Source organism: Magnolia sinica, chromosome 8 (assembly GCF_029962835.1).
Source record: "Magnolia sinica isolate HGM2019 chromosome 8, MsV1, whole genome shotgun sequence".
Lineage (NCBI taxonomy): Eukaryota > Viridiplantae > Streptophyta > Magnoliopsida > Magnoliales > Magnoliaceae > Magnolia > Magnolia sinica.
Genome location: NC_080580.1, coordinates 16,345,972 through 16,362,280, shown reverse-complemented (window position 1 = coordinate 16,362,280; position 16,309 = coordinate 16,345,972). Strand labels below are relative to the sequence as shown.

At 39.4% G+C, this 16,309-nt stretch overlaps 1 protein-coding gene across 2 annotated transcripts; it reads left to right on the top strand.

The window, feature by feature from the left end:
- The first annotated feature begins 247 nt into the window (after positions 1-247).
- Positions 248-11,959, top strand: LOC131253882 (transcription factor bHLH113-like). 2 transcript variants are annotated; one of them, XM_058255004.1, is made up of 10 exons: positions 248-325; positions 847-975; positions 1,076-1,133; positions 2,939-3,057; positions 5,352-5,437; positions 6,857-7,006; positions 7,092-7,166; positions 7,634-7,699; positions 8,771-8,818; positions 11,228-11,959. In XM_058255004.1, exons 2-10 carry the CDS (start codon positions 903-905, stop codon positions 11,366-11,368), a joined length of 816 nt encoding a protein of 271 aa, XP_058110987.1. In that variant the 5' UTR covers positions 248-325; positions 847-902; the 3' UTR covers positions 11,369-11,959. The 2 variants fall into 2 exon arrangements, with proteins under 2 accessions (XP_058110987.1, XP_058110986.1); XM_058255003.1 differs by lacking the exon at positions 248-325 and having other exon boundaries at positions 794-975.
- Positions 11,960-16,309: the final 4,350 nt, after the last annotated feature.

The window sequence follows — 16,309 nt, the reverse complement described above, 5'->3', positions numbered from 1 at the left end:
CTTCCCCTCTGGCTTTCTTTTAAGTTGATTTGATTGATAGTTTGAGCATTTTTAAAATCTTTTTAGAGTATCTTGAACTCATAATTTCAGTAAAAATAAATGCTCGTTTGGCTCTCCTTTAAGTTGATTTGATTGATGTTTTGTGCATTTTTTTAATTTTTTCAGACCTTATAGGAACCCCACCTAGTCATGTGATTATTTCATAAAATGCCATTTTCAAATCTTTTTTCTTCACATTCACATGTCTCAAAATTCTCCTATGTTAGATGGTCCTCCCATCATTGGGTGACCAGTTGAGGTTTTCTAGTCGCGCTGCATGCCAAGGGTTAGCATTCAGGTTTTTTGTTACATACATATTTTCCTGCCAGTGAGAGATTGCATTTCTATATCTTTTCTCAACCAAGAAAGTTAGAATCCTCCATAGTAAGTTTTCCTTGTCAAAAAAATAACACACACATACACATATATTTATAAATGTATACATTACTTCTGCAGAGATAGGATGGCTTTTTTAATGGAAAACATGAACAGCTTGTTTTGAGTTCTTCCTAAAAATCCTTGGAACTAATTCAGGTTCTTCTCCTTTTTCTTCTTTTTTATTTGGAATCACAATGGAGAAATTACAATGCTATATTCATGTAACTAATTTTTTACAATGTCTATTCAAGTCTCTATTTTGTGATTTTTGTGCCGTGAGGCTCTAGCCAACTTAGCTAATATACATATGTACATAGTTATAAATTCATCGTCATTTTCTTATTTTTTTTAATAAGTAGATTTCTTTTCTCTATTTGGGTGTCTCAGTTTGGAATCTTATCATTTGCTTGGTTTGATTTCTTATGATAGGAAGCAGACTCCACGACTATCAACAGATTAATATTGCTGCAATTTTTCTTGAATTTATGCAAGATTTCGGGTTTTCGGGAATGAGAAAAGCCATCTTTCCATCATTTTCTTCACCTTTTTGCAGCTTAGGTAACTTTAAAATCATCCTTAGTTACTCTTTCATCTAATTGATTAAGTTTTAATCAAAGGACTTGAATAATTTTAATAATTTGTTTTACCAATCTTGCAGGAAACAATGACGTTCCAATGCCAATTTCCAATGTTTCTACCATGGAGCTTGAAAGATTGTATGTTTTCCTTTTCTTTTGTGGTCTTTCCCAGCAATTTTCTTTACATAAATATTTAAAAATAAAACAGAAAAGAACAACAAGAAGAAGTGCAGGGAGAAAGTCTGCAAGCTGCAGCATCTCATCACCATTGATTTTCCCTGTCCATTGCTGTAAAGGACCCACTTGGCTTCTTGTTTGGACAATCAGGACCATCCAGTTTGTTTTACATGGATGTCGATGTGTAGAAAAGATCACATAAAATGTTCCATCCTAGCCATCGAATTGGTGACCTTGAAATGGATGGTTAGAAATAAAATAAAAAAGCGAGTGAACTGCATTTGGTGTGAAGATTCAATGGCTAGGATTGTCCTGACCATGCAATCTTGTGGCCTACTATCTGATGTATTAAGGCCTGTTTCTCCGTGGGAATCCACCTTTTTTAGTCTATTTGTTCCAACTAAGCAGGTTTTAAAATTTCCTAACTTCCTCAACCTTTTATAAGATGGGGTGTTGCTAATTCCACACGCGTGTAGGAGCTGCACGTATCCATATGTGGGCACACGTGTTACAATGGGACACGGGTAGTCAGGCCCACCACCCCTCAATGGTGGTGTCGTGATGTGGCGAGATGTAATAGGTGAGGCCACATGCGGTCAGATATGGGCTGTAAACCTTAAAAAAGCCTATACCCATTTTTTACAGGGCTCCACCAATCATATCTCACCACATCACCACACCATTGACGGAAATGTGTATCTGTCACCTTGCTTTCATGAGTTGGCTATTCTGCCATAAAAATTAAGCTATTTCATATAAAAATATGAATGACTTAAAATAAAATAAAATAAAATTAACTCTATCACCCACTTGAAGGGTAAAATTTATTTATTTTTAGGTGAAAAAGTAAAATTATTTTATTTTTTAGGTGAAAGATCTAAACAATATTTTTAACTATATGAAAAGCTTAGATTGCATGCACATGTTTCATATTTGAACATGTGCGATGTATGGATGCGTATGCTACAGACGGGGGTTCTCATACCCGGCATGGCCACGGCCTTGTCATTTTGTGAGATTCGAAGGCGGGTCGCCAAGTTGGCTTTAATAGCTTACGATACTTATGGGATTTTATTCTCTCTTTAAGAAAAATCAAACCCTAAACCTTAAACCCTAAACTGTAAATATTTGGGTTGATTTTTCAAAAGTTATCTAAAGCTTTCATTTATTATCCCATAAAACTAAGGTAATTGATAAAATCATCCAACGTTCAATTCGCTAGGATTGTAGCCGGTGGGTCCCACTTTTAGAATGTTAGAAAAGCCATGGCCGGGTAAATTAATGTATCCTATTCTCGTGTTTTGACACATTTCTATGAAATCCAAACCGTTCATCTAGCAAGTACTACAACTGGTGGGCATAGACTGAAAATCAGATCAATAAAATCATTCTAATCACTCAACTGGGGGATAGTTTAGAAAATTAAATCGATGGTAACAAATAACGTGAACCGATTAGGGTCATCTCCGAGCTGAAGCCCATCCATAGCATGTCCCAACAGATGGAAGGTCTGGATCTTATATATGCCTGGCTAAAAGAGGAGGCTAGTCTACCAATATTCTAGCAGACTACACTGTAAGGAACAAACGGATGGCTGAAATAAATTTCGCTAAGCTGATATAAGCCGTCCAACTGTTTCTAATAGTGTGGCCCACCTGATGAGAGGACCAGCCCAAATTAAAGGTCACCTGATGGATGGTTTGGATGGGATAAGACATAAGCATTTAAAAAAACCTATGTGTTTTAATTAATTAATGTTTTGACAGGAACAGCTACAACAACAGCGGTTTATTCCTTGAACCTCAGGTCTCCAACGACCTCCAGCTTGGAAGCTTTACTCCACTTTCCACAATAGAGATTTCTCAAGCCTTTGATTATCAATCAGGTCCTAAGAATCTGATATAAGTGGTCCACTTTCCTTTTTTTATTTTACTATTTGTATGATTGGTTTTTTATTTTTTTCTCACCCACCTAAACTTACGGGTCACACGTGGTTTTTAGACTCAGTGACTCGGGTCAACTCCTTCAGTCACGAGTTGAGTCATGACTCACCCTATGTCAGTGGGAGGCGGATTTCCTGCGAAAGCCTTTTGCAGGAAGTTCTAGCACAGGGATTCCGTGTGGGGCCTACTGTGATATCTGTGAGAAAGCCACTTTGTCCATCCGTTTTTCCGGTTCATTTTAGGACACGCAGCCAAAATAAGGTGTATTCAAAACTTAAATTAATGGGCCACACGGAAGGTAAAAGTGGGCATTTAGTAACCACCGTTTAAACATTCATATGGTCACAAAAGAAGTTCCTGATGTATTAGCACTTCGTGTCAGTGATAATGACCTTATAAATAATTTAGATGGAATAAAAACATTGAGGTGGAGCCTAAGAAGGTTTCAACAGTATCTATTCCTTTCTTACTTGAGTTTTAGATTGTTCTCCTTGTTCTTCCTTTTTTTTTTTTTTCCCCGCATGTCCTAAAATAAGCTCGAAAAACGAATTTACAAGTTGGATTTATCACAAACATCACAATAAATCCGCATCCATGTCAAGGGGGTGTATCGGGCCAAGTGGACTCGGACGACCGAGTCTTAAAACCATGAGAGCGGATTAGGTGAGACCCCAAGCCTCACCCAAGACAATGCGGCCTTTATTGTGGGGCCCACCCTAATGTATGTTTTTTTTATACAAGCGCAGTCCATCGTTTTTTCATATCATTTTAGGGCTGATTCCAAAAATAAAGCAAATCCATTTATCAAGTGGACCATACCATGGGAAACAGTGGTGTTTGAACACCCTACTGTTAAAAACTTCTTAGAGTGCACCTTAATATTTCCGTGGTGTTTATTATCCATCCAATCTGTTGATAAGGTCACGTAAGCTAAGCCTGGATGAATGGAAAAAAATAAATATCAACTTGATCTAAAACTTTTGTGGCCCATTAATGGTCAATCACGACTCTTTCCTATGGTATGGTCCACTTGATAAATGGATCTGCTTCATTTTTTTTGGCCTAATAACATAAATGATCTGGAAAAACGGATGGACGGCGTGGATATAGAATACATACATCAAGGTGGGCCCCATGGTAAGGGCCGCACCGTCTTGGGTGAGTCCGGGGTCTCACATGCAACTTGAACTCCTGTGAGGCTGTAGAGCTATTTGGCAATTACTAACGTGTCATTGTCATACGACATCAAAACTGTCCAAAGGTGGGCCCCACCATGAAGATTACTTAGTGTAAAAAATAGGCCTTCCCATCCATCGGTGGGCCACATATGCATTTGGAACTAAATCCACATCTGTGGAGCCTACACGCGTGTGCAATCCAGCTCATGTACCCCCCACACGTGTGCCAGGATGGCATGTATTCAAGATCCAATCCATCCATCATCAGAAGGGGCCCACTATATCGATCCCGTGGCACAAGAATCAGGTTAATCACTGGTCAGGTGGGCCACAGTTTGCAAAACAAATGTATGGCTGAAGTTTTCTAACCCGTCCACCTGTTTCCAATGTTGGGTCCTACATGCTGATTGGATCAGATTTACCTTCGGAAAAACATCTATAAGGTCGGACCAACCTGATGGATGGATTGGATCTCAGATCCATGAGCCATGCTGGCACGTGTGCGGCATGTACATGGGTGTATTTTACACACGTGTGTGCTTAGCAAAGCTCGAATTTTTGCATCCGGTATTCTTCGTGGTAGGGCCAACCTTTTGAACGGGTTGGATGTTATAGTGTGGGGGTGTGTGCGCGTGTGAATAAAAAAAAAAAAGAAAGTGGATTAGTGCCCATTGTGCTTTTCTGATCCTAATCGCTCAAACATGACAATCTTGTACGCACATGCAAGATCCAAGCCGTTCATCAGGCAGGAGAAACCATTTAGATATGTCAACGGCACAAAAAAAAAAAGCCACAGCTGAGTTCATCTGGTGGGCCACACATCCACATTGAATTTAAACCGTTGATCACTTTCTCTTAACCATCCCTGCTTTATAAACATGTGGCCCAACTGATGTGAAGATAGCACCCAGCTGTTTTTTGTGGGGAAAAGGCATCCGACTACATGGTGGGCCCACCTACAAGCGGTTTCGAGTCATGCTAGCACGTGTCAGCTTAGCTGGGCCCACAAAATAAACAAGAAAAAGCCCAGAAGAGGAAAGATTCTGAAGTAAAATCAGGTGCAGGTGCAGGTGGTCTGGTAACTTCAATGCATGAGAATACTTCACTTCCCAAATTGCCCTGCCGAATTTCCTTCCACGAAGACGTAAGTTTTCTATTTCTTTCCAATCTAAGGACGGTAGTTATTTCCACCCATAAGGGGTAATTTGGTCATAACGTTTTTTAATTACTGCTTCTTACAATCTCTGGAATTACCAAAATAGTATATGTGGGTGTGGACCCCACAATTTCAGGTGGTTGAAATTCAATGGAGAGGATAGAGTCTGTGCTGTTGTCTTTATTTATTCATCGAGCATTCAATATCCACACAACCGACACGTGCAGGAGATCTGTACCTTTCCTTTATTGGGTCCTACAATGGATGGGTCTTTCCATGAAAAACACCCAAGTAGGGTGATCCTAGCCGTTGAAAAAGTCCAACCAACGGTCGACATTCAATGGACGCAAATCCTCAAAGAGATGTTGGATGTGATTTCCGGCCTATGGCTTACCAGCATTCGAATGTTTGGGATAAAGATAACACGCGGCGTGATGTGTGAGGCCTGGGGCCCACCGTGAAGTTTTCATGACATCCAATCCGTCCATCATGTGGTTGTCTTAAGTTTCTCCTCACTTCCCAAAATTCAGAGCTATATATAACTCATATGGGCCACACAAAAGGGAACAGTTGGGATGGGGATGCCACGTGATTTTATAGTTTTAGGCATGATTTTAAATATGCGGTCCACATGAGATTTAGATCAGACTGATTTTTGGGATCCAAGGAGAAACTGATGTGTGGCACATGATGGACGGATTGGATGTCATGAAAAGAAAATCGAAGTGGAGACCAGACATGGTATTGTAGGTTAAGCTTTACCTACAAAGCTTTGTAGTGGATCGGCCTCAATATACAATGTTGTGGTTAGTTATCAGGTGTTCATCTCCGTACAGGTGGCACACGTGTATGAGATCAAAACCGTTTGTTTAGTGGCCATCTCGTGAATAGGCCATAGGAGGAAGCTTACAATGGTTGGATCATCTTAATCACTCATCTGTTAGCTGTGTTCATCCATTTATCATCAAAAGATGGTTGGGCTTTCTTATTGTCTATTTCTATTTTTTTTTAAAGGTCATCTAATCAGTGATCAACACCATCCAATTAGTGGATTTGATACAATCCGTCCATTTTAGGGCCCAACAGATCAATGGTCCAGAACTCATACATTGGGATACTTTTTCAGTCGCCAAATCTGGTGGGCTACATATGTATGTCGGATGAGGACCGGAGTTTAATTTCGCACGTATGTGATGCATCTAATGATCGGACGGACCTGATTTTCGGGCCAAAACATATGCAAGATGGGTAACACTTAATGATCGGCTTGGATCCGGCATGTGCATGCCAAGATGGCATGTCTGAGCAGCGGAGTACACAGAAAAGTGCACTCGCATTGGAATCTGGCCCATTTTTTGAATTTCAATCTCATACATTGTATTTATGAGAATTTGAATTATGTTTTAGGCCATTCAAAATGCCAAAAAACGGACGGTCATGGATGATTTGATGAATAAGGAAATTGCCATGAAAGAATCCAAGAAAAGGAAGGCCATATACACAGAAGAATTCCATCATCAGACGTCCGATGAATCATCGTCCACCCATCAGCTGAAAGTATGTAAAAACATGAAAAATCATTCAAATGGGTGTTTGTGAATTTTGCAATTCGTAAATTCTAACGGTTCTGATTTCATCACAGGCGCCGGCGAGAAGGAGCAATAAGCTAGGAGATAGAGTCACAGCTCTTCAGCAGCTGGTCTCGCCCTTCGGGAAGGTAAGGAGAATCACATACGATGATTGATCAAGCGATTTGATGGACCCGATTCATGTGGGGCCCACCTTCTCATGATTCTGTCCGTTAGATCTGTGGGCCACGTTGTGGATGGGAGAACACAAAAATCTCACGCATCCTACAATCCTAAATATGGATCACCGTTCTAATTCTAAATTTGGTGGGCCACAGTGAGTGTGGGGTCCACCTTTTGGGCATCGTATCCGTTCCCACGATGGGCCCTGTTGTGGATGGGATACCCAAAAATCAATTTTAAATGTGGACCGTTGGTTGTGATTGTCCATTTTTAAGATGCTTATTGGATTGCTAGGATCATATGATACATGATCTGGTGGGGAATGGCTCATCTCATTATGGGGGCCACCAGATGAAGATGATGGATTACTGAAAGGTGGGCCCCACCGGTACAATTGCTGGGTCTGAATTGTTTTTCATTTTTTGTTTTGCAGACCGACACTGCTTCAGTTCTTCAAGAGGCCACTGTTCATATCAAGCTTCTTCAAGATCAGATTCAGGTATTGCTCTCAGCCTTCAACGAGTCTGATTTCTCCAAGATCCCCTGAAAACCTGATTTTCTCGGGCAGGCAAATGCGAAAATGGCCCACAATTGTGGGGCCCACCAAAAAAGGAACAAGTGGACCGCATGAACCGGAGGCTGAGTAACTCATAAAATCCGTGGGGCCCATCGTGATGTACATGTCTTATCCATGCTGTCCATCCGTTTTTCCAGCTTATTTTAAGGTATGAGCCCAAAATATAAGAATATCCAAAGCTCAAGTGGACACACCACACTATGCAGTAGGAATTGAACACCTACCGTTGAAAACTTCTTAGGGCCTACAGAAGTTTTGGATCAATCTGATATTTATGCTCTCCCTCCATCCATGTCTGTGTAACCTTATCAACAGGTGGATGACAAACGAACATCTCTGTGGGCCCTATGAAGGTTTCAACGGGGATCTCATTATCCCCACTTTTTCCTGTAGTGTGGTCCACTTAAGCTTTGGATATGCTTTAATTTTGGGCTCATGTACTAAAACGATCATTAAAAACGGATGGACGGAGTTGATAAGTTACGCACATCATGGTGGGCCCCACAGAGTTTACTCTCTCAGTACGCAATCTCTAAAAAGCTGTAATGTACTTACTGCGTACTCTGGCACCGTATGACGCTTGATACACAGGCACACGGATGTGATACACTAACTAAAATCAAACCAACTAAATTGTTGAACTGACTATTGGTAACTCACAGTCCCAAAATCAAATTAATTAGAATAATCCAAACCTCTGATTAGTGGACACTTGTTTGTTGAAATAGAACCATTGGATATGCTTCATTTTAAGCCCTCCAATTTGATATTCAAATAATCAAATAAGCATAAGTTTTTATTCATGATACATAAGTGGGACATCATATTTTGGGCTGTTTATTTTGAAATACTTATTTAACAATTTCTTAGCAATTTCTAAGTGCCCGTGTATCATTCATTACTCTATGCAAGAGGGTCAAAGCATTTCCTGAATTTTACAAAGATACCCATGCCTTTAGCACCAAATTACATCCGGTTGTTCGTTTGTTTCAGGTGCTGAGTACCCCTTACTTCAGAATCAGACCGCCACATCATCCACGGGTAAATGTTCTACACGCATGTAGAGATACTAAGCCTACACGCATCCACACGCATGCCAATATGCTGCACGGATGGGAGATCCGGGCTTTTCGTTAGATGGAACAGACTATTTACATTTTCTGTCGTGACAATCAGGCCGTTCCATTTGGTTGGGCAGTGTACAAAAAAATGGACGGTCAAAACAGTATTTCCTAGCCTGTCCAGTTGGTTCATTTTCTGTTGCCCAGATGAGTTGTCAAAACGGCTTCATCTTTAGGTTAGACTACCTAATATGTGGCCCACCAGATGGACGGTCGGATCTCAGACAGGTGTTACAGTGTGCTTGGGTGTGGATATCAAGTCTACACGCGCGTGCTGGCATAGCAAACTTCATTTGTAAATAAATACCAACCATGGACGTTTGTGACCTTTTGCAAAAACATGCCCTGGGAACCGTTGGATCTAGGTTCCTTTTGATGATCCAATCCGTTTAAATTATGACTCTTACCTTAGTTTTGGAATCATAAGAAAAAAATCTTACCCTTTTGATTATTTAAAGGTGACATAGACCGTTCGTATTCACCGGGAAACAGTAAAATAATTCAATTGTTGAATTATTCTGAAATAATAGATTTATTTTTATATCCCTAGAACAAGGTGAGTTCCATCATATGAACGGCCTGGATCATTGAAAGATGATCGAAGATCTAAAGACTTAAGTGCGGATGTATCTTATAGTAATACGTTGGGATGTATTCTAGCGTACATCTACTCCCCAGCCTCAATATCCACTTGGCACTGAGGAACATACCATGCTTGGTCGATCTTTCGTTTGGCCCACCAAAATGTACATATGACCCAACCATTTGATGATCTCGATCGTTCATGTGCTAGGGTCATTGCATCTGGATATATACCAAAATCTTTCCTACTTTAAAAACCTTAACCGTTCATTTTGGTCCATGTAAAATATGGACCATCCATTGGAATCGTCCCTTTCTTAGGCAACTAGGATAATCTGATATGGAATATATTAGGTTAAGGTCCATCTGATGGTTGGCTCAATCATATCAACAACTTACATTCCAAGGCAGGTCCAAACCCGGACCCGTACCATTGATGTTCTTACCAACGACGCATGTTGTCTTGAGGAATGTTCACATCCATCTCAGCCAACGTGTCATGTCTACGTGACATCCAATCCGTTGAAAAGGTGGCCCCTGACCTGAAGATCATTGGTACAAAAAATCAGGATGATCTATTAATCAAATAGACTAAAGTTGTACATTGTGCAAATCCATTGGTCGTCCATTATTTTCTATGGCGCATTGATCTTTATGAACGAAACTGCCCGATTTTTTCCCACGATAATCTGATACGTGGGTCCTGCCTTTTCATCGACTCGGATGAAATCTTATATATTTTTCACGTTTGTTGTGTCAATTCAACTGACAATAACTTAATGGTATGGATGGGGACATTCCTCCTAGACTGTCATGGTAGTCCAGCAATGTGAGTTTAACTTTCGGAAGATCCACGGCGTCCATCAATTTGGCTGTCTCATTTTAGCCATAGAACCGAAAAGTCATGATGATCCACCGTTCGGATGGACAACACCATATGAAACAGTTGGAATGGGACCCACCGTTAGTTTGTGTAGGGCTTCCCATGGTGTTTATTTGCTATCCCATCCATTCATCTAACATAATGCATAATGATAAAAGAATTACTTAAGAAGCACAGTATTCCAAGACTTAATAAGATGCCATTTTGAGGTTTTAGGTATAATTTTATAGAGTGGTCCACTTAATTGTTGAATTAGCCTGATTTTTTAGATTAACTCTAAATAAAGGGTAGTGTACCTGATGAATGGGGTAGATTTCATGCATATAAGTTGTTTCCCTATTTCAGAGGGCAACCCTAGTAGGTGATTAAAGGGGCCCACCATGTTCTCACATACATTGAGAAAATGAGATGGCTCAGAAATCAGATTGATCTAAGTTTTTGTGGTTGTTGTTCATAATTTTCCACGGCATGCTCTACCTGATAATTAGATTGACTTGATTTTTAGGGCATTCTATTTTCATGAGGGACAACTTTATTAAATACTTAGATAGGTGAGATATCATACAAACATCATGGTGGGCCTTACATGTCCAAGCCAATTAGTTGGACTTACAATTAGTTGTGTGTGAGCATTTTCCTTGAAGCTTTTAAGCGACATTGTACAACTAATAATTGATTAAGATTGCCTGTTTAGATTACATACATAGGTTTTAAGTACCGACGACTCGGTCTAACTCATTTGCTCTTCAATTGAGTCAATTGAGTTCAGGTTACTCATTATTTCTAACTCGAATTTGAGTCAATTCGAACAAATCGTCAATCCATAACCTAAATTGTCCACTAATTTATTTTTCAATTTTTTAGGTGGAGGGAGAAGAGAAGACCGATCTACGGAGCCGAGGGCTTTGCCTTGTTCCAGTGTCATCGACCGTAAACCTTGCAAAAGAAGACATTGGCATCAACCGTAGCAATCCGACCGGCCGAACCGTTTTTCCCCGGTTCTAGAACCGCCAAGCTAATTCAAAAGAAATTATAAACCACCATCGAAATTCATCATATGCATTTGAAGATTTTTGGTTCTTCATCATCAATGCCTCCCTCATTTTATAGATACATTGACAAAATCAGCCCATTAATTATTATAGCCATAGATAATTAATAAAAGCATTGTAGTGGCCTTTTAAATTAATGGGGGTTAGGTATTTTCTTTCTTGTTACAGGAATTCTAGGTTTAAAATTTCTTCTTCCTTTTCCTTCCATACAACCTTTCTTTTTTATGTTCTCTCTCCTCTTTTATAACATACTCTTACCTTCAAGGGTTTGTTTTAGTCAGATTCTATTTTTATTAATTGTGTTATTTTCATGGGTTATTCTAACATCTGACCTACTCATCATGTGGGCTCCACTTTGTAAATTCTCTAGGCAAGAAATTCTAGTTTGGTGGACCACATGTACAAAAAGAAGTGGATTGATATAAAATATTTTGCGTGGAAGGTATGCGTTTTATATAATCGTGTGGTCCAAGAACGGAGCGGATTGGTTTTCTTCTTTTTAATCCTAGTGAATCTAGGTAGGGCCCACTGGATGAGTGGCTTGGATGAGTGCACCTACTATGTCTGCAAAGATTCTATGGTGTTGAATTGCTTCTATGACATTTACTGTTGAATGGCTGGATTAAGAAAGCCCTAGCTGTGGAATAATGCATATAAAGAAATGAATCTTTTATTAGTCTCTTCAAGTGTGTGGACGGCTATAATCACATATATAAATATAGCATTTTATATCATATGTGATTTGGACGTGTACGTTGCATGGCGAAAGTAAGCATAGAAACTGCATATTTGCTAGATTAGGCAATGTATGAAAATATGGTTTGGTAGAATACATCGAGATGTATTGCAATATCAATACGTTTGGAGCTTCAGCCTTTGAATCTGGGGTCACTTCCAATGATCTAAACCGTTTACTTGATGAGTCTCGGCATAGATTGCAAATCAAGTGGATTAACTTGAAGACTTGATCCAGTTGATCTGGCCAGGTTAACTACCTACTCATTAGGTCAGGGAAAGGCAAGGTTTTGGTGGATACCTGACTGTGGGCCCCACCGATATATATGTGGCTTAAATCCACGCGGTTCATCCATTTTGAAAGCTCTTTTTAGGGCATGACCCAAAAAGTAAAGTAGATCCAAATCTCAGGTGGACCACACCACAGGAAACAGTGGCAATTGACCTTTTAAAAACTTTTTGTGGGCCACAAGACTCTTGGATCAAGCTGATATTTGTGTGTTCCCTTCATCTAGGTCTTTGTGACCTTATCAACAGGTGGATGGAAAATAAACATTTGGGTGGCCCCCCAAGAAATTCTCAATGGTGGGTATTCAATCACCACTGTTTCCTGTGGTACTGTAATCCACCTGAAATTTGTATCTGCTTCATTTTTTGTATCATGCACTGAAATGAACTGTCGAAACATACATCACAGGGATCCGTTGAAGTCACGCCCATAGGGGAAACTAGGCCTGCCTTGCTTAGGGTGAGACCCAGGCATTTCCTGAGTTGACCCGAATTTAGTCTACTTGAACGAGTCAAAATGGGTTAACTGGGTCTTCTTCAAAGAGAATGGCATTTCCTTTTTCTAATTTTTCAAGAATAAGAAAATAGAGAAGCTTTCTTTTTCATATTTTTCCTCATATATGTTTTCTTTCCTATTTTTAATAATAATATTATATGTATTTTCTCACTTGCTTGGTCGACTCAAGACTCAGTGAGTCAACCCGCTGCAGTGATTGTCCAAGTTCTAATCTGGATTTGAAAAGTATGGGTCTCAGTTTATATAGGGGATACAAGTAAAATAAAAGTTATTAAATTAGATTTATTTTAAACCTCGAAATGTGGACCATCATTGTAACCTTTATATAATCAAATGCTCAATCTAGAGTTTTTTTTTTTTTTCTTAAACATCCCCATACAAGGTGAGCCCATCACATAAATGGTTTTAATGACTGAAATTAATCCAATTCCAATCAATAAATTTCAAACAGACCTCTTAAATTACTATGATATTGCGTTATGCTCCAGCCGCCTGTTAGGTGATCCCAACCATTATTATTGTTGCACCAAAAATCCCTACAAGTTCATGTGTTTCCACGCAAATCCTATATTTAGCATAAGTCAAAAGGCAGACTGATCTGCCCGAGCTGATCTGCCGGGCTTTCGGGCTTGGTTTGGGCTAGAATAATGGACCCAAGGGTCGCCCATGACTAAAATTTAAGTCCATTTAATAACTAGGACAGGCTCAGGCTTCTAAGAGACCATCAGTCCGGACTGGTCTTGTTTAGGATTTTAGGGTATTTTTATCAGACATCATATATGATGGGGCACACCTAATGAGCAACCCATATCTTGAACAGAAGTAGGTGGCTGGGCTTGGGCCAGGACTTGTTTGTTTTCGCTAATCATGGGCTCAGGCCTTGGTTTACTTTGAAGGCCTAGCTTGGACAGACCTGGGCCCTACCTAAGCCTGGCCCATCTATAGCCTTCTCTCCCACATAGTGAGTTTATGTTTGGTGCTTGAAGATGGGCTTATCCAATTAGCACTTCCATGTCAAGCCGGACCTTTCATCCTTCTAATGTGATAATCATGCCAATTTAATTTTAAAATAAGATAAAATATTTTTTGAAAGGTAAGTATATGCTTGAACCCTTGACCTCATTACTGAAACGCACTCTATCTACGACTGAGCAACTGGCTTGATCCCTTCCATTTCATGTTTTTCACTATCACGGATTTTACTCAAATGTCCCAGGTAGCGCATTGTGTTTGGTGGTTGAAGATGAGCATCTGGAATTAACATATTCATATTGATAAGTGCATGCTTTGAGCTTGGACCCAATCCATAGCTCAAGTGGTAGACTGAGTGAAGATAATTGTTAATGTCTAAATCTATCGATAATAGGGTCTGTTGAAGCCATCGAATGGTCTGCTATCAAGCATAGGTCGATGCCATCAACATATGCTCAATCCCATCGAGAAAATTTGAAAATTCTATGTTGGTTGTTAGGACGTTTTAGTGTTGTTACTTGATGACATCAAAGTAAGTTTGATGTCATCGATAGATTCTCGATAGGTTGTTGATTCTATCGAGAGTCTCATCAAGTGCATGCACAGAGTTGCGTAAGTGCAGGATTTGTTTTTTATTCTGATTGTGATAGTATATATCAGGTATAATCGGGATTTGGGATGAGAGAGAAGTGTTATAGGGCTTTTTAATTCGTTCATAAGGGTTCAAGGGCATAGTTAGGGCTTGTGAAGTAGATTCGAGGCTTGTTTGAATTAGTAAAACTCTATCTCTTGTAATTTCTGTTTTTATAGTGCATTACTCATCGGTTTGTACCGTGGTTTTTTCCCGCAAGGGGCTTTCTATGTAAATTTTGGATTGATCATGTTTAGACTTAGTTATGGGATTGTGAGTACTTTGCTTGACTCGTCTTAGGTATTTTTACGGTTTTCAACAAGTGATATCAGAGCTAACGTTGGGAAGCAGATTAAATCTGAAAGCAATGTATCAATGGCATCTAACCCGAAGTTCGATGTAGAAAAATACTCTGGTAAAAATAATTTTGAACTATGGAAAGTTAAGATGATCGGTATACTAGTTCAACAAGAATTGGATAAAGCTCTCCTTAAAAAGCGACCGGAATCTATGACAAAAGAAGAATAGAAGAAGATAGATAATAAAGCTAAAACCTCTATCCAATTGTGCTTAATGGATGAGGTCTTCTATAATGTCATGAGACAGAGAACTGTAGCAAGTACATGAGCGAAATTAGAGATTATCTGTAACGGTCTGGATTTTCGTTATTTTGGATTTTTAAAACCATTGAAATTTTTCATTATAATTAACTTATATTGTCACTTACTGACCATTAACACTTAATGTTAACCTATATACAAGTGGTACCAATAAAGAACCATACAAATCTGATTAATTAACCGTAGGAAGCCAACGAATCTAGCCGATTACTTAAACACCAAATTTAGCTACATGATTTGTTCACATGAGGCCCATATCTAGCTGACCTATCACTGACTAATCAAGACAACCGTAACTAAATAAACACATATCCAAAGCCGAGGCAAGTAGGGGTCAGATCTTAATTAACAAACTAAATCAATCCAGTTACTCCTTTAGCCTAAAAACCAATGATTTAAGGCTATTAAGACCGAATCGTCGTTTTCACTAATTATAAATAGGTCACACTATGAACGTAGTTAATCAAAACCCTAATATTTGCACACAAAAAATCTTAATACCTAATTCATTCCAGAAATGCCCCGATTTTCCGAACAAGCTTTACACCGCTCGTTAGTGGGCCACTAGTTTTGAAACTATATAATAATATCCACCTTGCTGGGCTTGACGTCCATTGCGGGACATCGAGCTAAGATCGCGTCTCGAATCGTTCAATTTAAACTCGCAAGTCGAGTGCTTGGGTTGTGTGAATATCTTATATAAAAATATGGAACTTAAATAAGTTCATTTGTTCTTTCATAAAGTTATAACTTTCGGACCGTCAATTCACAACCAAAGTTGGAGTGTCAACTAAAGATATTTTCCTAAACATACCCGTATAGCCACGGCCCTGATCGACTATTGGTGACCGTTGAACAGACTTTTGATCATACCCGACGATTTGCGCATCCAAATGGCTAGCCGATCATATCCATATATAGAGCATCATTAAAGCTAACTATCCTATGGTGTATATCAACATGTACACCCCATAATGGGTCCTATAGGTTAGACACACTCTCTCATAGGGCTAGTATAATAAAAACTTAGCCCTTAGGGCCATTTGATAACTTCTGGAACTATATACGGGCCTCATTTGGGCACTCCATCTCTCCATACAAATTTACATTCTCCAAAGGAGAGAGAGAAAT